Source organism: Solenopsis invicta, chromosome 9 (genome assembly GCF_016802725.1).
Source record: "Solenopsis invicta isolate M01_SB chromosome 9, UNIL_Sinv_3.0, whole genome shotgun sequence".
Lineage (NCBI taxonomy): Eukaryota > Metazoa > Arthropoda > Insecta > Hymenoptera > Formicidae > Solenopsis > Solenopsis invicta.
In genome coordinates, this window is record NC_052672.1 from 12,214,588 (window position 1) to 12,240,318 (window position 25,731).

At 35.8% G+C, this 25,731-nt stretch overlaps 2 protein-coding genes across 5 annotated transcripts; both read left to right on the forward strand.

Annotated features, from left to right (window-relative positions):
• The first annotated feature begins 880 nt into the window (after window positions 1–880).
• On the forward strand, window positions 881–9,656 carry LOC105198045 (serine-enriched protein). 4 transcript variants are annotated; one of them, XM_039453322.1, is made up of 11 exons: window positions 881–1,220; window positions 1,564–1,671; window positions 2,925–3,127; window positions 3,214–3,349; window positions 3,947–3,985; window positions 4,904–5,021; window positions 5,287–5,444; window positions 5,545–5,676; window positions 5,747–5,929; window positions 6,038–6,197; window positions 6,288–9,656. In XM_039453322.1, the coding sequence occupies exons 3-11, from the start codon at window positions 2,931–2,933 to the stop codon at window positions 7,232–7,234; spliced, it is 2,070 nt and encodes a 689-aa protein (XP_039309256.1). In that variant the 5' UTR covers window positions 881–1,220; window positions 1,564–1,671; window positions 2,925–2,930; the 3' UTR covers window positions 7,235–9,656. The 4 variants fall into 4 exon arrangements, with proteins under 4 accessions (XP_039309256.1, XP_011162991.1, XP_025990451.1 ...); XM_026134665.2 differs by having other exon boundaries at window positions 888–1,220; window positions 1,568–1,671; window positions 6,038–6,324; XM_011164689.3 differs by lacking the exon at window positions 3,947–3,985 and having other exon boundaries at window positions 884–1,220; window positions 6,042–6,296.
• Window positions 9,657–11,304: 1,648 nt separating this feature from the next.
• On the forward strand, window positions 11,305–24,625 carry LOC105198044 (alpha-amylase A). The gene is made up of 5 exons (XM_011164686.3): window positions 11,305–11,521; window positions 12,015–12,445; window positions 19,157–19,541; window positions 23,164–23,643; window positions 23,717–24,625. Exons 1-5 carry the CDS (start codon window positions 11,348–11,350, stop codon window positions 23,726–23,728), a joined length of 1,482 nt encoding a protein of 493 aa, XP_011162988.1. The 5' UTR covers window positions 11,305–11,347; the 3' UTR covers window positions 23,729–24,625.
• Window positions 24,626–25,731: the final 1,106 nt, after the last annotated feature.

Genomic DNA, 25,731 nt, shown 5'->3' on the forward strand with positions numbered 1-25,731 from the left:
GACCCGAATTCGTCACGGTGGATTTTGCATTATATTCACTTTCTGCTCATGCGTTAGGATCGTGTTTCAAAGAAACTAATATTATCCTGCATGATATCCTGAAAATAGCTACATTTGAAAAATAGACGATTTTTGTTTACGAAGGATTTTAAGATCTTTATGTAACTATTATTATACTAAAATTGTCCATTCTCAATGAACTATGAATCCTTTTAACTTCCAAAAAAATTGTAAACAAAGAAGTGTAAAATAATAAATAAAAATCATCTATGTTTTAAATTGTAGATCTCATTTAATAATAATATATTTTGCGTAAAAGATGAATTATCAGATCGATACGTTTCATAACATTATATATGTATATATACAGAAAAAAATTTGTATCAAATCAATTCGTAGTTTTTATGTAAGCAAGAATTATAAAATCGTGAAAGAATTTAATAATCTTAAACAGACAAAACAAAATTTCTTCGTGTTAGCAAATGATGTTTGTTTAATATCATAAATTCTTTCAAGATTTTATATTCTTGCTTATATATAAAACAATGAATTATTAATTTAATACGATTTTCTTTTTCTGTGTGAAATTGCAAAAAGATTTCCAAGATTGAAATTTCTGAGAGCTAGTTATAGTGCATTAATCAAGATTCAAGTATATTGCTAGAAATATTATTAAAAATAAAATGACAGCAAAAGTGCGAGCCTGTGACGCAAGATCTCAAAACGGACTGAGTATTTTCCAACGATATCTAATCAATCGCCCGGACCAAGGATATCGTTACACTTGAAACCAACCCGGCCGATAGGGGGAAGGTCCTCCGGGTCGAGCAGTAGAAACGGGTGGCGACGTCCCACATGACGCAGGCGCCGCGACGCCTTTCCGACGCCTCGTCGACAGGAAGCTCTGTATCTGTCCGGCTCTTTGCTCGTCCAAAGCACTTCGCCCTGTGCTTCGCCCTCAGATGTATATACCATTCACGAGAGCAACTCCCGGCGAGTCGGGAATCTCTCGAGTCTTCGGGAAGAACAGGTAACCAGGAGCCGAGACATTGACGTACGTCGCACGTACACTGCAACAAGATCGCACCACGTCCCTTCCGCGGCGGAAAAGGGCGGCGTTCGTTCCGGAGAGCTCCGTTGGAAACGCGCGCTGGAAACCACCGCGATCAATCCCGCGACGTCAATTGCACCCTCCCCAGCTTGATACCACGGACTTCTAGGTACTTGCCACATTTGTCGAAGTGTTTGAAAAAAATTTTGCTCCGCAGTTTGTATTAATTTCTACTTCACATGTTATCTTGATATTGCCGAATATAGCATCGTGTTATATTATTCGTTTGAATTCTTCAGAACTTTACTTACGGTTGTACTCCCAATTTGTGCCAAGTTAGTGATATTGTGTGTGATGTGATCAATTAATATATTAATAAAAGAGAACGTTTAATTTTTGTGGCAATTTGGTTCTTATTGATTTGTCTCTGCGAATTGCGCCGTCGTTCCACGATTTCTCAATACTAACTTCGTTAATAGGTAACTTTTCGTTCTTTTTCGCATTCGATTTAGCCAGCGATCGATCGATTTCTCCAACGATATTCGAGAAGAAAGTTAAAAGTGTTTTTTCGGGGCCAAAGCAGCCCGGCGAGCGAAGAGGCTCCGGGATCAAAGCAACAGGTAACATATGGCATCATATTGGAACACTCTTTCGATTTACTTTTCCCCGACAGTCATCGCTATTTCTATTCTCTTCATTTTCTATTACAATTAAGCTTGTTGTGCATAATTATTTTAGAGCATTTAATTGTCAACAACAAAGCAAAATAGTCTGGCAATGAATAAAAGCGAGAAGATGGCGTGTTAAATTTCACATTACTCGAATACCTTCAGCAATTAGAATAAATTAAAATGATAAATTTAATAAATATCTAATTATAGAATAAAACGATAAAAGGCAATAAAAATAATTAATAATCAAATTATTAAAAAATTTTTTTGTAGAAAAAACGATTTTTGATATTTCTTTGAATATTAATTTATTATTGAACAATGATTTTCCTAAATTCATATTTTTAACAAACGATTAAAACATACAAAAATTAATTCTAGAATAAATTCTATGTAACGAAAATAAGATGGAAAAGAAGTTTACGATCTGAATAATTCCTTCCAATTCATAAATGTGTATGTGTGTCTTATAAACGTCCATTGTCACGATTGTTGGAAAAGTAATGACAACAGACAGCAGCAATTATGCACAAAGCATTGTCAGGATTAATGAATGAAATTGAAGCATTATATAATTGAAGCATTACTTTTTTAAACTTGATAATGAATCTTTCATTTAACAAGTAGGTTAATTACATCGTAGGTGAGAATCGCGTAAGAAAAAAGTACGTCCTCTAAAGTAAAGTTGGTAAACAGACGCTTTGTCGACAAAAGAGCTAGCAGATTTTTTTCTCCGATAAACCGCCTGTACTCCACGGCGTAAGCAAAATTTCTAAGAGAAGAGTTTATCTCGAGTTGTTGATAGTGCACGTATATCACATGAAAGTGGAATTATGGATTACCTCATAACGAAAGAGGAGGAGAGGGGAGGGACAAAGATTATCTTTTAAATAATAGTTTACGGATGAAAGCGTCGTTTTTTTTATATAAATCCCCTACGCTGCGTAATAAAAGGCCATGATATTTTTATCGAAGCCTGCGCACTGCTTGTGTACATAACAATTATTGAGCAACTTTTTTTACGTCAGTTTTATGACGAATAAATAAATGTAAATAATATTGCATACGCTAATACTTATCGCGGCGAGAGCAATCCTTACATTCGTCGTAAGCGGAGTCAGATAATTAAATGAAAGTTAAGTAAGACAAGAAATAGAATTTACGAGACGATTCATTTTCATTTCATGTGAAATAAACAACAGGAAGACATGGGTCCAATGCCGGAGGCCTCGGGATCTGGGATGACCGACGAGGATGACTACTCGACTTTCGAGAATAAAACCGGCCTGGCCGAGGACATGAAGTTTTTGGCGAGTATGCCGGAACTCTGCGACGTGACATTTCTCGTTGGTGACACCAGGGAGCCAGTTTGCGCCGTGAAAGCTGTGCTTGCGGCCAGAAGCAAGTTTGTATAGAAAACATTTTTGAGTTAATACGCACGGAGTAAGCGAGCGTAACATGAGATTTTTATCTTGTTCTTATAATTTACAGAGTCTTTTATAGAATGCTATTTGAAACTGCGAGCCCGCAACGCAAAAGGCCAACGCCGGCGAAAGAAAATAAGATTCGGCTCTTCCTCAAGCGCAGCTCCGAGCCGCTATTAAATTTGCAGAACGCTGCACAACAGGTACTTGACACAAAAGTTACTATACAATTTACCGTTAATAAATTTGTCGTTTACGTTAACTAATAAAAAAAAGGAAATAAGTACGGCGCGATATATTTACAATAAATCAAATTGTATATTATAATAAGGAAGATGTCAAATCTTTCTTTATTTAATTTTAGTATCTCTTAAACGGCTCCTTTTCTCCAATTTTCCTTCAAGTCGATATGTATATATTAATTGCAATGCAAGACCGAAAGAGAAAATAGTCATTATGTAAATAGCACATACATAAAATAGAACAATTTCTCAGACTAAGAGGCGAACACGTTCGATATGCAAAGCCCAACGATCATTATGTCAATCTCATGTTTCTTTGTCGAGTATTTTTAATTTAAAGAAAATTTATTAGAACTTCATTCTGTTAATTAATATACGAAACGGAAGGGTTACGTTACATACGTCTCAGTTAGTCGAAATACGAACGTCTTGTTAAAATGACGAGCTTTTCGTTTCCTTTTGGGATATGTTGCATATTTATCGTGACCGTCGTTGAAACGAATCTTCCGCTTTTATCAGGATAGAAATAGTAAGTGTACGTTTGTATGTGTCGTGTAGCGGTCAGGGTTCACGCAGCAACTGGCCCCCATCCAAGAGGTACTTTGAACGTAACTTTTACGTACAATTTTACATACAGATCAAAATCGTTTTCATCCCCATATGCTGTCCCCTTACTCCCGACGTTTCTCTGATCGACTATTCCTCTTTTTCTTCTCACCGATTTTCTGTTCACTGCACTGCAATTTCGTCTCATCATTTAGAGGAACTGTCGTAGGAGACCACTTGAAATCTGTATATTGACAAGTCGATGTTTTTTCGCTGCTTTGACTTTTTTTTTTACTTGGACAATCGCTCTTTCACCTTGATCGTTCCTTTGTGCGTCGACGACGAGTCTCGAGACACGTGTTTAAACACGTTTAATTCATACGATTATGGACTGGACTGTGCGCTAATTCCATACTTGGAACTTTTGCATGATCAATTGAATTGTACTCTCGTAGTCTCCAAATCCATTATAACTGTAGATTGGCACGATTATACGGTATTCATTATTTCAGTTATCATATTGATTCACACAGTGGTAATTCACAAATCAACCAAGCGAACAAATCTTGATTGATATTGCCATACAAATCTCAAGACAAAGTTATATAATAAAACATTCGTAACAAAACATAGAAAACATAAGAGTTTGCTTAAAAAAATATCAATAAACGTGACGTAGTGACGTAAATATGTTCGCTGGGTTATTAGGCAATATATTAATATTTATTGTCCTAATATGTTAGATGCACAATAGCTGAAATTTTGCACTCAATTAAAAATTATGAAAATCCCCATATACATACGTATATCTTTTCTCCAGTCATGTCATCTCTTGTCTCATAATTAGTGAATTTGATTTATTATTGCGCTAGTCTTTACGGATTCCCATGCAAGTCGCTTGGCACGGGTATTCGATTTAAGCTTAGATCTAAATATCCCCGTTTAGATCTTTGCATTTCACTTTCGTAGCCACAATCACATCAGCATCACACGCTGATCATCGAGGAATTCGAGCCCGATGTCTTCCGGCAGCTGATCGAATACATTCATACGGGATGTGTGACATTGCAGCCTAGGACCTTGCTTGGTAATCAATTCATTATATAGTATATATCGCCTCTAACAAACCAATTAGAACGTCTATTATTTGCCGCGTGAATTAATCATTACCGACGAGTGTTTCCTGTCTCATTATGTCTTATCCATCATTCGCGATTTAAACATGTACAAAGGAGAAAATTCGAAAAATGATACTATATACTGAAAAAGTCGCGTCAAATATTTTATCTTTGAATTTAATAAATGATAGAAGAAATTCGATTTCGAGGATTGATAATAATTTATGTTTGCAGGGGTAATGAACGCCGCCGACTATTACGGATTGGAAGAGCTTAGAAAAGCCTGCGCTGGCTTTGTACAATGTTGTATAACCGTTGATACGGTCTGCGCTTTATTAGCATCAGCGGAGCGTTATGTTCAATACAAATGCACGAGATCCTTAGTTCAGAAGGTAAACTCGCACTGATCTAAAGATTCTTAATATGCGTCACAGTGTTAATGTTTTTTTATAACTAATCAAGCAAAAATTAATATAAAAACTCTTTGCGAAGGTACTGGAGTTTGTCGATGAACATGGCAATGAAGTATTAAATTTAGGCTCTTTTACATTACTGCCGGAACACGTCGTTCGCTTAATTCTTTGCAGAGAAGATCTACGCGCAGATGAATTTACGAAATTTCAAGTAAGCCTGACATAAATATTTCAACAATCTGTCTCTACACTTTTTTCGCTAACTACCTTCTCGTTTTTAGGCCGCGCTAATGTGGAGTAAAAAATATTGCGACAACAATCAAAATACGCCACTGAAAGATGTAATTGGTAACTTTATCGAGTACATTCAATTTCACAAAATCCCGGCCACCGTACTGATGCAAGAAGTGAATCCATTGGGATTGGTGCCACCGGAAATCATCATGAACGCATTGGCTTATCAGGTTGCTTTTCTATATACTTTGTCTTAAATCGCAAAAGAATACTGCCGGCATTAATTAGTGTTTTCTCACACGATACGATCAGTTACTTTATGGAAGAATTTGTTGCAGGCAGACCCAACCAGTGTCGACCCCAGAAAATTCTCTCCCCACAGAGTGAGGAGATCGGGTCGCAGCATGTCGGTCCAGTCATCGCTGGATCCGTATGGCAGCATCACGACCTTGAGCTCGAGTGGCTCTGACGCCGGATCGGATCAGAAACAAAATTCTGGTAGCAACTAACCTCAGGCCACGGTCGCATTGATTGCGACCGTTTCGGACGAACCTCGACGAACCGAGGATATTTGTGGCACCGACGAAGGAGCGGCGCCGACAGACAATGTTATCGTACGGGAAAAGGAGCAGAAAGAGCGACAGCGACCGCAACAGCAGCAGCAGCAGCAGCAGCAGCAGCAGCAGCAGCAGCAGCAGCAGCAGCAGCAGCAGCGGCAGCAGCAGGAACAACAGCAAGAGCAAGAATCTCAAGTTCAGGTTCATGCGGAGCAGGAGTCGCCTCGACCGCAGCGTCAACCGCAGGAACAACAGAAGCGGGAAGAAGTGCAACAGAAAGAACCGGGTCACCTACAGCAGCAAGTCCGTCAGAAGATAGAGAAGGACCGGGAAACGCGAAAACTTCAGCAAGAGCAACAGCTGTTGCAGCGTAAACAGGAATTGGAGGAGCAGCTGCGACGTAAATTTGAACGAGATGTGGCAACGTTGCAGCCAAAACTACAACTGGAGGAAAAAACGTTAAACGAAATACGAAGAATGTTGGAGAAAGGAAAAGAGGAACACCAGCAAATTACGCTGAAGAAAGAGGACTCGAGGCGTCCGTCGAAAGATGAACAGCAACAGCAAAAAGTGGACGCTAAGCAGCCACAACTGCAGAAGACGGACGAACAGGCGGAACAACAGAAACGCAAACAACTGCAAGAATCGTTGGATAAAAGTGAGCGTGCGAAAGTGCCCAAGCAAGATGAGAAAACGCAACTCGTGGAAGTATCACATCAAGAGTCGCTTATGCAACAGCAAAAAGTGGAGATAACGGCGCAGCCGGAAGATCAAAAGGTACAACAGCAACAGATGGAGAAGTTGCAGTTGGAGCAGCCTGTAGAATTACAGCAGCAGCAGCAGCAGCCGCAGCCGCATCAAGAGCAGCCGGGAATCCGGCCGCACGAGGGAATCGGTGGGCTTTACATTAGGATAGTGCTGAGGCACGAGGCACGTCGCGCTAATCTGGTCTGGCTATACAAAACGCATATATTCTAAATTCTGATTATTTGCCTCGTCGCTTCCGTTTGAATGTCTTGAATGATCTTGCAGCTATATGGCTCTACGACTTTATCCATCCATGTTGAAAGGTACCGTGAATGCGAGACGCATTGCGTTTGATATTTAGACGCGTCACACATAGCGCTCCGCATATTCCAGGATTACTTAATGTCTTAGGAGAGTATCGGCGTTTCCTTTAACATTCTAATGTTGACGCGCTGACGTGATGTGCGCGTCAGAACATCAACTGGTGCATATAATCAGCTTCTTCTTTACAGCGCAAGCGAAGCTTTAACGGCATCCAGCACCGTAATCTCCATATGCGCGTAGCCACTTCTAAATGTAATAAATCAGAGGATTCTGTTAGGCTCGATTGTCCGTGAAAGAAGACAAAATAATCGTACTCGTGTTATTGTTGCAAAAGGAAATATATATTTGTTAAACGTGCAAAATGTGCAAACGTAAATATGTGCATTTAAAGAAAAATGCATCCGTCGGCTTCGTTCATCATGATTTCTCTATCGTTCGACAAGTATACAGTACCGTTCGGTCAAATGGATTCATTATTGCAGATAATTAATATGAATTAATTAAATAAATGTGTCTAAAGATGCGGCTTCTTATAATTTCATCAGTACATTATATGCATTTTTATGATCATTAGCGTTAATAATTTATCTCGTGCAATTGCTCTCTATTTTTAATTCCTAATTTATAAAAATTCCTTCATATTACTCTTCGCTATCTCTGTTGAACTGTTTCTATTATTAATTAACGAAATTACATTAATGTTGAGCTTTTCACTGCGGGACATACGTAGTTATAGTAACAATTTCAGAGAGATACTATATACGCTTGTTAAAAGTAGATCTGATATTATATTATAGCAAAGAGAGATGCAGAGCATATTCTATATCATTCTAGACAACGTGGCGGCGATTTGACAGTAACAGATGACCGTTGGAGAATCCGATGTTTTGCCATAGGCGCTTCCCTCGACATTATTATACCCGACGTAAGACATATTCATTTTTCCAGTCAATTGAACCATTAATTCTCAGAAAATCAGAGATCGCAACGAAGCTACGGTTCGGGTAATAAAAGAAGTCTGAACACTCACTAGATAAATCTCACTGAAAAACGAACGCTACTGCTGTAGTTTTTAGCTATAGGTGTAATTGATGCATGCAGCTACAACACAAATTACACGTTACACTTCATTCCGTTATAAATAAACAACATGCACCAAAGTTTAGACACGTACACGCGCAACCTTAGTAGATATCAGTTAGATATCAGTCCGGTAAAGATTAGAGAAGCAACTTAATTTTTAAATAAAGTTTAGCACGCGCATAGATCAAAACATATAATATCAGCAATAGCTGAGTGTAAAGATAAAGCGCAACTGATAATGTTTTTATTATTGTCGCAGGTATAGCTTATTTGCGTAGATGCGTCAAAAATATGTTTATAAGTGTGAATTTTACTTGAATATGTATTGTTATCTGTTTGTGTGCAGCGACATATTTCTATTGTTTTATACATAAGACGATGTATAATATATGAAGAAAAAAAAATATATATATATAACATCGTTGAGTAGCCTAAATGGCGCGAACTCTTTATTACAATGTTAATCGTTAATGCGATCGCGAGTGGAATGTATGGATAAAGTACGGCATAAAGTGTTATACTGATATTATTTCTTCTTGTTAAAAAAATGGCTTCAATTAAAACTAATTAACATGTTCACCATCACCGACGCGCAGGCGCGTCTATGATTTACGCTTGTCTCCTTTTTTAAGCGCTCAACGTTTAAGCGCCCGAAGTTTTATACAGTTTGCTGCCTCAAACTAAAATCACTTTTTAGAAGAAAATTACGACGAAATGTTCCTGGCAAAAATAAACGAATAATTAGTGATAGTAAACGTGTTAATTCAATTATTTCATTAGTAATTTACTATTCTGCGCTTATTTCGGTAATGTTGCGTATTTATTCTAACAAATTCGATATTATGCCAGCATCCGTTAGTCTTCCATCTGTTCTTATTCCGCGATGAAAATACTTAAGAATAAATTTTTCGTCTTAATATATACATAACGTATATTATAACACGATTATAACTTTAAGTTTCCTCTACTAATTAAGTATTTATGCGTCTGATTTTATACATATCCCTCTTCTTGTAAAGAACATACTCTATATATATAGGAAACTATACCGCGTTACTTCTATTCGAAGATGAAGCTATACGATAGAAAGGAGGAGAAACAGGTCTTGTGAAATTGTATAAAGTTCAAGCCGTTAATTCGCTGGCGATCGGTATAACTAAAACTCTATCTAAAAGTTCGATCTATTTACTGTGATATGCCGTAGCCAAATCAGTCCAACTCTATAAATAAAGAGCATCATGTCAAATTGGAGTTCCTCATTTTACCTCTCGCGACTTTGAAGCGCGTCTACGGGAAATCATAATAGGCACGACCAGATGGTAGAAAAAGGTAATTCAATTCTTCAAGATACAAAAGGCAGTATCAACGCGTACGCGTTTTACTTTGACGTTGAGCTTTCTTTTTCTATTTTTTTTTTTTCAGCGTAAATATGAATCTCGCGTACGTTCAACACCTGGATTACGTTATTCCATTCGTTCTACCGTATCCCCACGCGGAAAATGCTGAACGGTCAACGTGGTGATAAATCGCAGACAAATCATCCCAAATAAATAGCGAAAGGTGTTACGCGCCAAAGAGATCGATGAATATTATCATGACATTTCGCACCCGTGCCTCTGCCGACCTTGTTCTCCTCGCGATCGACTCGACTCGTTACGAGCGTCAGATGGCAGGCGCATCACAAATAATTATCCTTTCAGCATCCCGGCTACATTTATGACGTAAGATATCGCGAGATTTAGTCCGTCCCGATCTATCAATCGTGCCATCTGTCATTGAGGCTGCCCCGTCGATGTTAACGGTTTTTTAAAAAGGCTTACCGAAATACCAATCACAAGCGCGATAAAGAAAATTCATGTTCGAATTTTATTTATAAAAACACAAAGTTACTTAACAATCGGCTTTTCAATTTGATATTTAAAACAACTTATGCTTGTAAGTATACAAATAATCTATATCTTTTTTATTTTTAGATGTAAATCGTGACAAAATTAATAAAGAAAAAATAATTATTATTTAACATAAAAATTTGTTTTTTTAGGTAATACAAATGAAATTAATAATATTATAAATTATTTAATACTAAAATTTTTCAACCTTTTCTCGTGTAGCAAAACACAAAATCACACTTAAAAAAGATCAATAAACGAGCCTGAAAAGCTTAAGAAAAGCTTTTTAAGATGTGACAAATTAATTGGTTATTTGTAATTTCTTCGTTTAAAAGCGAGAAAAAATGTAATCAGAAATGTAAAAGTCTAATAACTGCCAAATTTTAAAAATAATTTTTAAAGTCCATTTCTTTTTGATTTTTATATAAAACTTAAGAATGGAAGCTATAATTATAACACTAAACATATAAAAATCTAAATAATAATTAATCACTCAATTTAAAAATATAATAATTAATCAGTCAATTTAAATATCAATTCATTAATAATCTAAATGAGATAACCAGTGTGTCAGATTGGATTAAAGAGACAATTATATTACATAGACAAAATTTCGAAACAGAAAATCTATTAAATTCTGTTTAAATTTGACTAATACTATAAAAAAAAAAAGTTGTGTAGTATATTTTACTAATACTGTATCTTTCCGTGACGTTTTGTAGTTTTCCACACAGTAATTAATTTGCATTTATAATGTGCAACAATTGTTAGCTTTCTATATTTAACCGTAACAGCTGCTAACAGCAACGAAATCACCTTGACCATCAGTAATTAATGTCAATGCCTTGGAAAGAATGACAAATGCACTAGTGCAGATGACGATTATCAGTTTGCTCTACTAATACTAGTGACATTTATCATGAGTATCGTACCATTTGTCAGATAGCTTCATTAATCATCGTATGTCAACAATGGAGTTTTCTATAAATTGGGCAGATATATCAACGCACTCAAACGATTTCAATTAGTTCTCGGGTTTGGTGCCACGATGTCGTTCTTCAGTTTCAGTTTTATATCTTTGCTGGCGATCGCAATCGCCCACAAAGATCCGCATTATGTTAATGATAGAACTACCATGGTTCACTTATTCGAATGGAAATTCGTCGACATTGCCAAAGAATGCGAAGATTTCCTCGGTCCAATGGGCTACGGTGGTGTACAAGTATGTATAATGTATTTATTATACATTATTAATTTTTAATTGGACTACAAAACCGCTTCCGTCTTAACATTTGATTGCATCTACACTAATTTACTTTAATTTAAACTAACTTATCTCGAATTTATATCTAAATCTGGTGATATTCCCAGACCCTCTCATGTGAGCCATTCAAAAATTCTCGAGTCTCGAAATTCTTCTATCGCCTGTGACATTCAATCAATCTTCTATCGTTTTTATGTTCTAGTATAGTTTCACTGTGATAAAGATAAAGTAAATAAGTACTCAAAATATATACTAATCATACAATATCACAAGTAAATCAATCGCGATTCTGCATCGAAGGACAAGTAAAAAATAAGAAAAGCTATTGCATATTTATTTTTTAATACTGTAATATTAATATTTTCTAGTTTTGCTTTCACACTAAATATCGCGTATAAAATAATAATAATACGAAATAACAAATAATAATACGAAACTTGCTCTTTCGTAGGTTTCCCCCATAAATGAGAATCTCGTGATAGAGAATAGACCATGGTTCGAAAGATATCAGCCGCTCTCTTACAAGATTATCACTCGCTCTGGAAACGAAACCGAATTTAAGGATATGGTGGAAAGATGTAACAAGGTTGGTGTACGGATCTACGTTGACGCGGTCATCAATCACATGACGGCGAATGCACAACCAGCGTACGGCACCGGTGGCACGTCAGCAAAGCCAGAGGACCTTAGTTATCCGGGAGTCCCGTACAGTTCCGAGGATTTCAACCAACCCTGTGCCATACAGAATTATAATAATGCTCTCGAGGTTCGCAATTGCGAGCTGGCCGGTCTTCACGATCTTAATCAGAATAAAGAACATGTCCGAAACAAAATAGTTGAATTTCTTAACAAGGTCATCGATCTTGGAGTCGCTGGTTTTCGGTAATTATTAATTATTTAAATTTATTTATTAATTATTAATTATTTAAATGTATTTATTTTCATTCTATGATATTATTTTATCGGCAATTTATAAGAAAAAGAGACAGATCGGTTTCGCTTAAAAAATAAAAATTCATAGATTATGCTAAAAAAAAGTTTAACTTTAAAAGAGTTACGGAATATTGGAGTTCAAGATATTTAATGACAACGAATTCTCCCGTATCATTCGTGGTTTCTACTATTAAATTTAACCGAGCAGAAAATACAAAAAATTAAGTCATTTGCAACAGCGATCGTTTTCTCGATAATCCCTGTTTGTGTGCAATATCAACGAACAGTCAATGCGAATTCCGCGGTAAAATATGCGAATGAGATATAAAATCCGAAGTGTAAACTCGCGAGATGCACACTGCAGCCCCACCCGTGTGTCTCTTTCTCTTCCTCTTTCTCCTTGCATCAAGGATGCGCCGAAGACTGATGATGTTTAACATTAAACCGGACGAGCGGTGCCGCGCGGTACTGACGGAGGCCGGCTCGTCTGGTAGCATTAATAAATGAGGGACATCAGCTTTTAATTACGCGCCTCGCTCGTAATTGTAACCCGCAGCGAAATCGTACCATCTCGTACCGAACCGGTGGCTTTACAAGGCGGAAGAGCGATATACGCGTCGGGAATGATAACGGGGCGCGCTGCCGTCCTGGGGACTGCGCTACGCATCGCGTTCGCGGATCGCGGATGTTTTGCATATATTTCGAGTGGAAAGGAATGTGGCGTTGATGGCGCGTATTAAGAAATCCTGACAGCCGCAAAAGTGCGTTAAAGTCATGGTGCGCGCACGGAAAAGGAAGTTTGATGGCACAATATATTACAGACTGCCGTAGAAAGTTCTGTTAATTATTGTACGGACGGTAAAAACGCTCGTGACAAGAATAAGAATAATTTCGCTAAAATATTATTTAAGTATATAAAATATGCTGTAATAACTAAAATTGATTTTTTCTCTGTTACGATGTGTTACAATTCCGCTGAGACACATTTTCTTTAAATAGATTGTTATGGTTTAGCAGCAATGTCGTGTGTTTTTAAAATTATTGAATTTACTCAGTCAAGCTTTTTTAGTTTCAATCATACAACAAACATATTGAGCAATTCACGATAAGGAAATTTCACATTATGTATATAGTAATAATGATTTGGTTGCGACAGCAAAAGATTCTTTTCTCTCATATACGGCGTTTTGCTTGCGTGAATTTATGAACGCGTCAAAATTAATGCAATGAAATTATTGTGAGTACACATACGATAATTTTATATAATGTTATTTGAAACAGTATACTGTAACGAACACAAGAGGGCCATAATCTTGATTCTTAATGAGAATCGTAACGTCAATGTTATCTCTCTTCTATATATTCCTGTCTTCATTTTTTTTAATGAACTAAAATGCATTCTTTTTTAAAATAATTATAGCAGTAACTTTATCTCTAGCTTATGTCACGATAAGATAATTAATAAAGTTTTATCAAAGATAAAGTCTAATAAAAATGTGCAGCAATAATTCGAGAGTCCTAATAATTCGATCAATTAATACGGAGTCGTGGTGGTTTATAAGTACTTATACTAGTAAGTAAAATATTTCACTACTCTATCGCGAATGTTATCCACAAGTAAATTACCGTATGAATAAAGGATCTGTAAAATTGGCACAACATTCTATTGATATTAAAAAAAAAATACAGAGTTTCAATGGCACTTTTCATAGTTTCGAAGTTCTTCATAAAAATAACGAAGAGTTTTGCATTTCTTATTTCAAAAAAACAAAAATAAAAAAATGTGTTAACTTCGCAAATCTAACACGACACCTCCTTTTCTAAAATACAAGAAAATAATAAATATTAGTATATTTGACAAGAGTTCTACTTGGTACAATCAAAGTTTTATCAGTGATTGCAATTTCAAAAAAAAATTCACACATTCAACTTTTTTTTTACACTAACACGATAATAAAAAAAAACTGTCACGTTGCCTATTTATCGCAGTTCCAGCGATAGTTCACGCCGGTACTGATAGAGATCTATGCTACACAATGATTTTTGAAAATAGTTCTGGAAATTGCATTTTTTTAAATAATTTTTTTATTATGAACCAGTACACTTGGACAAAAAATGTTGTACTGCCTAATGTGAGAACATTTAATATTATAATTCAATATTAAAATATTAAAATATTAAACGTCATATACGATTAAAGTTCGGTGAAGTCCGGTTTAGTCCAATGACAGTCCGTGAAATCCACAAAGTCTGATGAGATCCGATGAAGTCAGAGTAGCCCATGAAATTCATAAGTACGATTAAATCCACTGACGTCTAACAAGAACCGACGAGGTCCGATAAAGTCCAGTGTAGGGTATCCAGAGTCCATGAAATCCGTAAAGTCCGGTAAAATCCGACGTAGTCCAATGAAATCCGTAAAGTCCGGTAAAATCCGACGTAGTCCAATGAAATCCGACATAGTCATATAAAATCCATGACAGTCCGTAAAGACTGTCCGGATAAAGTCCAATAAAGTCTGGTAAAATCCGATAAAGCCCAGCGTAGTCCATACAGTCCGTCAAATCCGGTAAAATCCAACAAAATCCGACGTAGTCGATTGAAGTTCATGACAGTCCGTGTTTGATGAAATCCGATCAAGTCCAGCGTTATCCATGAAATCCGCAAAGCCCAATTAAATCCAATAAAGTGCAATGAGATCCGACGAAGTCCGATAAAGTCCGACGTGGTTCAATAAAATCCAGTATAGTCCATGAAGTCCGTCAAGTCCAGTGAAATCCAACAAAGTCCGACAAAGTCCGACGAAATCCATTAAAGTCCATGACAGTTTGTGAGATCCATGAATTCCAATAAAATCCAATGAGATCCGACGAGGTCTGATAAAGTCTGACGTGGTTCAATAAAATCCAGTATAGTCCATGAAATCTGTCAAGTCCAGTGAAATCCAATAAAGTCCAACAAAGTACATTAAAGTCGATGACAGTTCGTGAGGTCCACAAATTTCAATAAAATCCAATGATGTCCCGTTAATGTCTATGACAGTCCGTAAAGTCCACGAAGTCTGATAAGATCCGATGAAGGATAATCCATGAGGTCCGTAAGCCCGGTTAAATACACTGAAGTGTGACGAGATCCGACGAGGTCTGATAAAGTCCAGTATAATCCATGAAATCCGTAAAGTCAGGTAAAGTTTGACGTAGTCCGATAAAATCCGACATAGTCCAATAAGGTCCGTGAAATCCGATAAAATCCAACGTAGTCCACCAAATCCGTCAAATCCGGTAAAATCCAATAAAATCCGACGTAGTCCGTGAAGTCCACAAAGTTCGATAAAATCCGATCAAGTCCAGCGCAGTCCATGGAGTCCGTATAGTTCAGTTAAATCCCATAAAGCTCAACAAGATCCGACGGAATTCGATAAAATCCGACGTGGTCCGATGAAGTCCGGTGTAATCTATGAAATGCGTCAAATTCGATGAAATCCAACGAAGTCTGACGTCTATTAAAATCCATAACAATTCGTGCGGTCCACAAAGTTAAATAAAATCCAATAAAGTCCAACAGAGTCCGGTAATTTCCATGACAGTTCCTGGGGTCCACGAAGTTCAACAAAATCCGACGTGGTCCGATGAAGTTTAGTGTAGTCCATGAAGTGCGTCAAGTTCGGTGAAATTCAACGAAGTCCGACGTAGTTCATTGATATCCATGACAGTTCGTGAGGTCCACAAAGTTCAATAAAATTTAATGAAGTCCGGCGTGGTTCGTTGATATCCATGACAGTTCGTGAGATTCACAGAGTCCAATAAACTCCGACGATAAAGTCCAGTGTAATCCATGAAATGCGTCAAGTCCGGTTAAATCCTATGAAGCCCAATGAGATCCGACGAGATCCAATAAAGTCGACGTGGTCTGATGAAGTTCGGTGTAATCTATGAAATGCGTCAAATCCGATGAAATCCAATGAAGTCTGACGTAGTCTATTAAAGTCCATAACAATTCGTGCGGAACACAAAGTTCAATGAAATCCAATAAAGTCCAACATAGTCCGTTGATGTCCATGACAGTTCCTGAGGTCCACGAATTTCAACAAAATTCGACGTGGTCCAATAAAATCCAGTGTAGTCCATGAAATGCATCAAATCTCGTAAAATTCAATGAAGTCCGACGTAGACCATTGAAGTCTACAATTCCTAAGGTCCACGAAGTTCAATGAAATCCAATGAAATCCGTCGTAGTTCATGGCAGTTCCTGAGGTTCATAAAATCCAACAAAATTTGATGAAGTTCGATAAAGTCCGACGTGATCCGATGAAGTCCAGTGTAGTCCATGAAGTGCGTCAAATTCGGTAAAATCCAATAAAGTCCGATGTAGTCTATTGAAGTCCATGACAGTTCGTGAAGTCTACAAAGTCCAATAAAATCTAATGAAGTCCGACGAGATTCGACGAGGTTCGTCCGATAAAGTCCGATAAAGTCCAGTGTAGTCTATCCGTGAAATCCGGTAAAGTCCACTAAAGTCCGCTGAAATTCAATAAAATCCGACGTAGTCCAATAAAATCCGACATAGTCTGATAAAGTCCATGACAGTCCGTAAAATCCGATAAACTCCGGTAAAATTCGATAAAATCCAGCGTAGTCCATAAAGTCCGTCAAGTCCGGTGAAATCCAATAAAGTCCAACGTAGTGCATTGAAGTCTACGATAAAATCCGACGTAGTCCGTGAAGTCCACAAAGTTCGATGAAATCCGATCAAGTCCAGCGTAGTCCATAAAGTTTGTAAAATCCGGTTAAATTCAATGAAGTTCGACGAAGTCCGATAAAGTCCAACGTGGTCCGATAAAATCCAGTATAGTCCATGAAATCCGTCAAGTTCAGTATAATTCGCTGAAATCCAATAAAATCCGACGTAGTCCAATGAAGTCCATAATATTCATGCAGTCCAGTAAAGTCTTGAAGTCCGAAATCCGGCGTAGACCTATTTTCTGACTGGTTACTCCTTCGAATGCTACAATGTATCTTAAAAACGAAGTGCTGGAAAGTAAAAAAGCTGAAAAGTAAAAATGCTGAAAAGTAAAAGTGCTGAAAAGTAAAAATGTTAGAAAGTAAAGTCATATATAGTACAATACGAAAAATGCTGGAAAGTTCAGCATAAGTCATCGAGAATCATACAGTATAACAGGTTTTAATTTAATTAATTTTTAAAGTTCGAGTACTAGTAAAAGATTCGATACTTTGTTTAAAAAATGTACTTAGAAGTATATTTCGAATCTTGCAGGTACTTGTTTGTAAGATTTAAAACTAACTAGTCGGGATTGATTACTTCTCAAGTACATTGTATAAAATATTAAAAAATTATTTTAACAAACGCAATTGTGGTAAGCATTTTCAAAAATGATTGTATAGCATAGAACTCTACCAGAAACTTTTTGTCCAAGTGTAGTGTTGATTCATAAATTTAAAAAATTATTTTAAAAAATGCAATCGCCAAAACTATTTTTAAAAGTGATTGTGTAGCATAGATCTCTATCAGTACTGGCGAGAACTGCGATAAATAGGCAACGCAACATTTTTTTTTTTAATTTGTCGTGATATGTTTAATATTTTAGTGTAAAAAATGTTGATTGTGTGAATAAGCAGCACGACCTTTTATCCAAGTACGTTTAATATTTTAGCGCAAAAGAAATATTATATATATAATCATGTACATTTTTTTGCGAAATTGCAATCATTAGTAAAACTCTGATAATACTAATTGAAACTCTTATCAAATATACTAATATTTATTGTTTTCTTGCACATTAGAAAAGAAGGTGTCATATTAAATTCGTCAAGTTAGCACATTTTTTTCATTTTTTTCTTGGGATAAAAAATGCAGAACTCTTCGTTATTTTTATAAAGAACTCTGGAACTATAAAAGGTTCCACTAAAATTCTATGTATTTTTTTCACATTATTAGAATATCGTGTCACTTTCACAAATCCAGGAATAAACGGAAATGAATAACGCTACCTGGTCACTGATCACATCATTTTCTGCGTGTTGCAATGAACTCTGACCTTCGGCGCGTGAGCCACTGTGTGCTGTATCGCAAGAAGTGCCTTTGGCAAATATAGAAGTGATTATCGCGAATGTGCGATTAAATTCAATGGAGTTCGCGGTATCCACGATCAAACGGTAAAAATCTTAATTGACCGTATAGCGTTAATTAATTAACGAGCCGACTCCTCGTCGATGCTCATAATTCGGCGCGGAAATAACTGTTTGGGATGTTGAACCCTTGACCGGAGCTACGTTAGCTACCGATTCCGCGAAAAATAAAAGGTATTCGGAATTAACGGTCATTTATAATAAGATATCTGCAGTAAGAACGGCAAAAGGCATAGAAAATCTCGCGTTACTCGATGCAACTTTATACAACGTGTGGTACTTTATTGATAAAACTCATAAATTAATCATGACTTTTTAAACAGTAGTAATAATTTATTCGACGTTGTAATTTTGTAATATTATTTTGTAATGTTATTTGTTTTCTTTGTATTATTAAATATTATAGACAATTAATTAAACACGTTGCTCTTTGTATTCTACTAAAAGGATTTTAAATAGTAAATGTTTATCATTGATACAAGAAGCATGCTTAAATATTTTATCATTTTTGCAGCATTGATGCCGCCAAACACATGTGGCCCGATGATCTTAAAGCCATTTACAGTCAAATAAAGAAATTGTCTTCTAAGAATGGATATCCAGACAATGCGCAATGTTACATTTATCAGGAAGTCATCGATCTCGGTGGCGAGGCCGTCAGCAAATTCGAGTACAATGACTTTGCGGGTGTCATTGAGTTTCAGTCTGGCATCGTTCTGGGTAGTATGTTCCGTGGTCAGGATAATTTGGCCAGACTGCAAACTTTCAACGACGAGAACGCTTGGAGATTGATACCCTCTAGCGACGCGTTAACCATGGTTGATAATCATGATAATCAGAGAGGCCACGGTGCTGGTGGGGCCAATATCTTGACGCACAAGGACCCGAAACCGTACAAGGTAGACTTTTATACGCGGACACTTTTGTCCGTTTCTTTGTAAGATAAGCATTAATTTTTCACTCACCGACACACGATGCGCAACAGCGGAGTCGTAACGCCACATACCTGCAACACACAAACACGAAATCTGGATTAGTGCTCGAACAACACAATTAATATATAAAAAAAATAATTAAAAAACTAATAATTCTTTATGCATCACGGAAGTATGCTATTCGTCTTTCAAAAGTAAGTATTAAATCGAAGATTACATAATTTCCGCAAAGAAATTTTCTCGCGAGCGTAAAAGTACTTTCGTAAAGAGTCATAAGTTTCTTTTTTTATTACTTGTACAAATTATTCAAATGCTTGTATGAATCATTCGAAACAGGCGATTCTAATAAGCAGAAAAGACAATTAAACAACATGAGTAATTGAGGTGAATATCCACACTGACCAAACATATCATGGACTTAAACACGGAAATAACGATTTTGTTGAAATATTCAGCTGGACATAGATCTGACAATAATTTTATTAAACCATCAAAATAATTATAATAGATGTTCAAGCGTGATGAGCAATGTTACAAAAAAATGTAACATTTTAGCAATTCAGTTTTAATGGCCTAACAAAATTATTTTCAAATCTGTATTCAACTAAATTTTTAGATATTTTAGCAAAACCATTCTTTCCGTAAATGGAAACTTATTACTATTAATTTCAAACGCAATTTTTTATAACATAAAAATTTAATTGTAATCTTTAAGTACTTAAAGATGTTCATAAACTAGAATATTTTAAGTATTTTGAGTATAAAAATTAACGTTAAAAATGTTATTTGTTACAGAACCAGGTTAGTGTTCATATTTTAATATTCTTAAATTTTTTTAAGAATAATTGTGTATTCGTTAAGATATTTTTTGTTTATTTCATAGATAATACAAGGACAAGTATTTAGATCATTAAAAGTATTTTAAAATGTCCGAATATGGATTAGCTCATTCAGATCTTTTAAAAATATTTCATATTTCAGTTAATAATCTAATTAAATTATTTTATATCATAAATTCTTATAAAAATTCAACAATCTTTGCTCTGTGTCTATTACACGTTCGGTTACTGGGATTTACTTTAATTCTGAAAGTAATGCAGTGAGGAAACAAATTCTCAACTTAATTAAATTTTTCAATTTGAATAAATTTCTTCAATTTAAGTATTTAGGTTTTTAAATTTCTTCAACAATTTCAAGCATTTATGCATATATTTAACTTAAATATTTTAAACGAAGAAATTCAATGAAGTTGGAAAATTTAGTCAAGTTGGCAATTTTTTTTCTCAGGACAGATAATGTATAAATAATACTCACCACAAGGTTGTTCCGCTGATGCCCGATACCCCCCGGGCCTCCACCTCCTCTCAGATGCACAGCACAACACTCGCGATCGCGGGTTAATTAATTAAAGCATCTCACACCAGCTCGTGTGTTATAATCGAGATCGAACGAGTGTTCTTCATACGCGCAGCTACTCTCCCTTTCGCTACGTGATGATGTCGCATCACCGGGAGCAATGCCGTCAACAAAGTGTTGCACGTTGTTCCCGGCGATGCGACATCATCACGTAGCGAAAGGATCACACGACCGCGCGAGGTTAGGATCCAGATCGATATTTCGTCAGACGCAACCACTCTCGAGTTTTCGTGCCAGTGAAATATTTCGGCGGAATATCGATCTGGATCATAACCTCGCTCGGTCATGTGTCTCTTTCGCTACGTGATGATGTCGCATCGCCGGGAACAACACGCGACACTTTGTTGACGGCGTCGTTCCCGGTGATGCGACATCCTCACGTAGCGAAAGGGAGAGTAGCTGCGCATATGAAGGACACTCGTCCGACATCGATGATAACACACGAGCTGGTGCGCGATGCGTTGGCTGGACGGATCTCGCGGTTATTCACGGAGTCATCTTAACCTTTACATCGTCCCACAAGAACGCGCGCGTACGAACGCCATGAACGTTGCGACGGACAAGCTCGCAGCGAGAGAGGCTCGCCGTCGCCAACTTCACGGCGTCATGCCACCCCGCAAGAGAGAGAGAGAGAGAGAGAGAAAGATTTAACGCGCTCGTAGCCATCTCAGGGCGACGACTACTTCGTACGAATATGCACGGCACACTAAACGCAGATATATCTATACATGCAAGGAGAATCGGGCGCGAAACGTCCGTTCCGAAGTAAACATAACACCTTCACTCGCGTCCGTCGCTCGGCGCGCGGCAGACTGCAGAGTCAACGCACACGACTTAGGACAATCGTCACTTTGTACACAACTCTCATTTTACACCATAGCACATAACATTCGACTCGTACGTATCGAGATACACGCGGCGAGATCGGAGCTAGCACGGTCCCGGCCGAAATGCATTGCGTAGCCGCTGCACCGCCGCGCCGTCCCGTCATCCCCCGCGAGTTTGCGTAGGTCCTTACGTGCGACACATTTCCGCGGATTTAGCTATCTCTCGCAAAATACGCACATCACAGCGACTCCCTCTCGCACCATTGTCAAATTGTGTGTCAGAAATCGAGTTTCCTACAGCTCTTAAATGCGTCGCGACGTCCATCAACACGAGACCGATCCGCCGCACGTTCGCCAACCATGATGCGTCATTAGCAGAGACTAGAGTAGCGCCTCCGAATTGACTTCGCGAACGATTCCAAAATGTCACGAATCAACGATCGGTAATGTGTGTACTTTCCAGGAAGAAATTTTTTCCAGGAAAAACATATACACATCTCGAACAACGAGCTATCGATATGTCGCAGCTTTTCAATTTACGTTAATAATCTTGCTATTCGTTTCAAATTTAAATGATTAAAAAGTTGTAAAATATAAAGTATTCTCGTAGAAAAGTAATTAGGCTTCGTGCACAACGGAGAAATATTAGATATTAAGAATAGGAATTAGAATTTTGGAACTTTAAAAACTTGCGAATAATGAACTCTTAATTTAACTTAAAGTTAATCTCTAAAAGTAGAGTTTTGAGTAGAGAATTTCAGAATTTAAAACAAAGTCTTGTTTGTAATTTCATGCGTAAGAAATATTGTGAAAATCAAAGTACATGAGTGTACCTACATAAAATATATATTAAAATACATTAGAATACATTTATAAAATTATAAACAGAATTCTCTTATGTTAATTATACTGTAATTATCAGGATTGGACAAGCTAATGGCTTATGAAACTTAAAAATTTAGTTACATTAAAAATTATATGCATAAACAAACACTAACTCAGTTAAAAGTTACATTAAAATTAAATTAAAGATTAATTTTAAAAAGCATTATCTGTATTAAATTAGAAATTCATCAATTTTTAAAGTTATAATAGATTATTTAAAATAATTTATAATATGGATCATTAAATAAAAATATTTTACTTGTAAATTGAGTTTTCACGAAATAATAAAAAAAATATGTATTTTTTCTTTAGTAATTTTTTTCTTTTGCAAAGACAAATTTTTATCTCAAGATAAAAATTAATAAATGAAAGTTCATGAATTTCAAAAATAATTAGTAAAAGTTAAAAATTAAATCTCTTAAAATTAACTATAGGATATCTTACTATCATTCATATAGACAGCAGTAGCCTTTATGCTCGCTCATCCTTACGGCCATGCTCGTGTCATGAGCTCCTTCGCGTTTGATGATCCCAGTCAAGGACCACCGGCAAATTCGGACGGCAGCATCATTTCGCCTGAGATCGTTAACGGTGAATGCGTCAACGGTTGGGTCTGCGAGCATAGATGGCCGCAGATTTATCGCATGGTCCAATTTCGCAATCTGGTAAACGGCGAGAGGATAGAGAATTGGTGGAGCAATAGGAATCAGATCGCCTTTTCCCGCGGTCGCAAAGGTTTCGTCGCCTTCAACGTCGAGGGTGATTTACGTGAAAAGTTGCAAACCGGATTGCCCGCAGGAACATATTGCGATGTCATAACTGGAGATGTCGTCGATGGTGAATGCAGCGGAAAGTCTGTGCAAGTTGATGACAATGGTACCGCTATGATCGAGATTCTATCAAACGAGCCGGAAGGTGCGCTCGCTCTTAATATCCAGGTCAGTATAATAAAAAGCGATAAAAAAACAAGATAACGAAGATATGGTAATCTGAATTTTCCTATGATTACAGGCAAAACTATGAGGCACGTGCAGATAATACCTAGTTATATAATTGTATTGCTAAATAGAAAATTAGTACTAACAGTTATATAACTGTAACTTGGTGTTTGCTTGTACATATGTGGGGCATTCCACGACAAAGTGAACTATCCATTTCAAGAAATGTTTCAGATTTTGATCAAACTTATTGAGATTGAAAAGGTTAAAGATATGATTCCTTGTGCAAAATCTTAAGCTCTTAATGCAGTTGGTTGAGTACTTACAAGAACAATAATTGTTGAAAATAAAAATGTCATACTGCTTTGAGTCCAAAATCTTCTTCATGATACATTAAATTTTTAAACAATAATTTTGATAACAATTTGTATAGTACTGAGTGGCTCCATTAGAGACATAAATTATTTTATCTCAAACAAATAATTTTAATGTTTTCGATTAATATTATTCAAATACATATTCAAAGATTAGTCACCGAAAGCATTAAAACTATTTGTTCTAAATAAAATAATTTATGTTACTGATGGACTTAGCATTATAAAAATTGCTACCAATTTGAAAATTTAATGTCATGAAGAAAATTTTGGATTCAAAGTATAATGACATTTTTATGCAACTTTGTATGGAAAAAGTGCATGTAACGGCATAAGACTATTTTGAAAAGAAGTGTAAGACGAGCTCTAGTCTACAAATCACCAATACAGATCCAATATTGCCTCAGGTCTTGTATAAATAAAATATATAAAGAAAATCTTAAACAGACAAATGTCTGTTTATAATAATATTATCTGAATTTATCATGAAATGCTCCATATATAAATGCAACATTTATAAAATGTATACGTAATTAGCACTAACTCTGTCTTAAACAGATCATAACTGTGTAAATCTTATAACCGAATAAAGAGACAAATAAAATGTGTTTAAGTAATAATTTTAGAACATATATGTATATTCTAAGATAATAATGTTATTACATTCTACTTTGTAATTTACTGTCAGATGTGCCTAATTGATATAAAGCTTAGCTGTTCCCGATTGATACCGGTCAGTTTATAATTGGAACGTATAGTTTAATGACATTTCTTATCAATTTATTCGTTATTTTTATACTAAATGTTTCTGAGTTTAAAGCCGGTATTTATAATCGTAAATAATTTTCAATCTATAATTGAAAGCATTATTAATTACAGATTCATAGAATATGAATATAAATATTTTATTAATCTGTAATTAATAATGTTTTTAATTAAAGATTGAAATATAAGATAAGCAATAAAAGAAAAAATAACGAAGATATGATGTAATATTAAAATTTAATACGAATTTAGTACGACATGCAAAATTATTTGCGTGCTACGCAGTGTTTTAAAATTGGCATTTTTCTAAAGAGCACCAGCTTGTTATTTATGCGAAGTGCAAACATTTCACAGACGTAATGTATATGTTTATCTTACAAATATGATTACGAGATATTTTTAAAAAATTTGTCCATTAAAAATTTTAAACAGGCACATATTTAAAAAATGCGATATTTAAAATAAGATAATTAATATTAAATATTATAATTATATATTAATTATAACGTTTCATTAAAATAATAATAAATATATTTATATAGTCAAAACAACAAGAATTTAAAGAGTGATGGAAATTTTCAAAAAGTCATAATATGTTATACTTATTTACATTAATATATATTTCTTTATTTTTAATTAGAAAGTAGCAATACCATTAATTTTTATTATTTTTTTTGCATAGAATATGATAATGTTTAATGATCTATTTTAATGATTCTATTTTAAATATTATTATAAATTTAATAAAAAGTTTAGTAACTTATATTTTAAAAAAATATCAAGTTTCTTGTTATTTTTATATAATTTTGTTCTCGTCCTGACAAAATTATTTTATGGTAAATAATCTTTTTATTTTTTAAATTTGCACTTTTTGTTAAAGTTACTCCAAGTTAGATAACGATTATTTATACAACTTTGGGTACGTTCTGTTTCACGCATGATGCGTGTG

Coding starts and splice junctions, on each gene's coding strand:
- LOC105198045 (XM_039453322.1), top strand. CDS start 2,931: ATGGGTCCAATGCCGGAGGCCTCGGGATCTGGGATGACCGACGAGGAT. Junction 3,128..3,213: donor GTGCTTGCGGCCAGAAGCAA/GTTTGTATAGAA, acceptor TATAATTTACAG/AGTCTTTTATAGAATGCTAT. Junction 5,677..5,746: donor ATGAATTTACGAAATTTCAA/GTAAGCCTGACA, acceptor TCTCGTTTTTAG/GCCGCGCTAATGTGGAGTAA.
- LOC105198044 (XM_011164686.3), top strand. CDS start 11,348: ATGTCGTTCTTCAGTTTCAGTTTTATATCTTTGCTGGCGATCGCAATC. Junction 11,522..12,014: donor TGGGCTACGGTGGTGTACAA/GTATGTATAATG, acceptor GCTCTTTCGTAG/GTTTCCCCCATAAATGAGAA. Junction 19,542..23,163: donor AGGACCCGAAACCGTACAAG/GTAGACTTTTAT, acceptor TCATTCATATAG/ACAGCAGTAGCCTTTATGCT.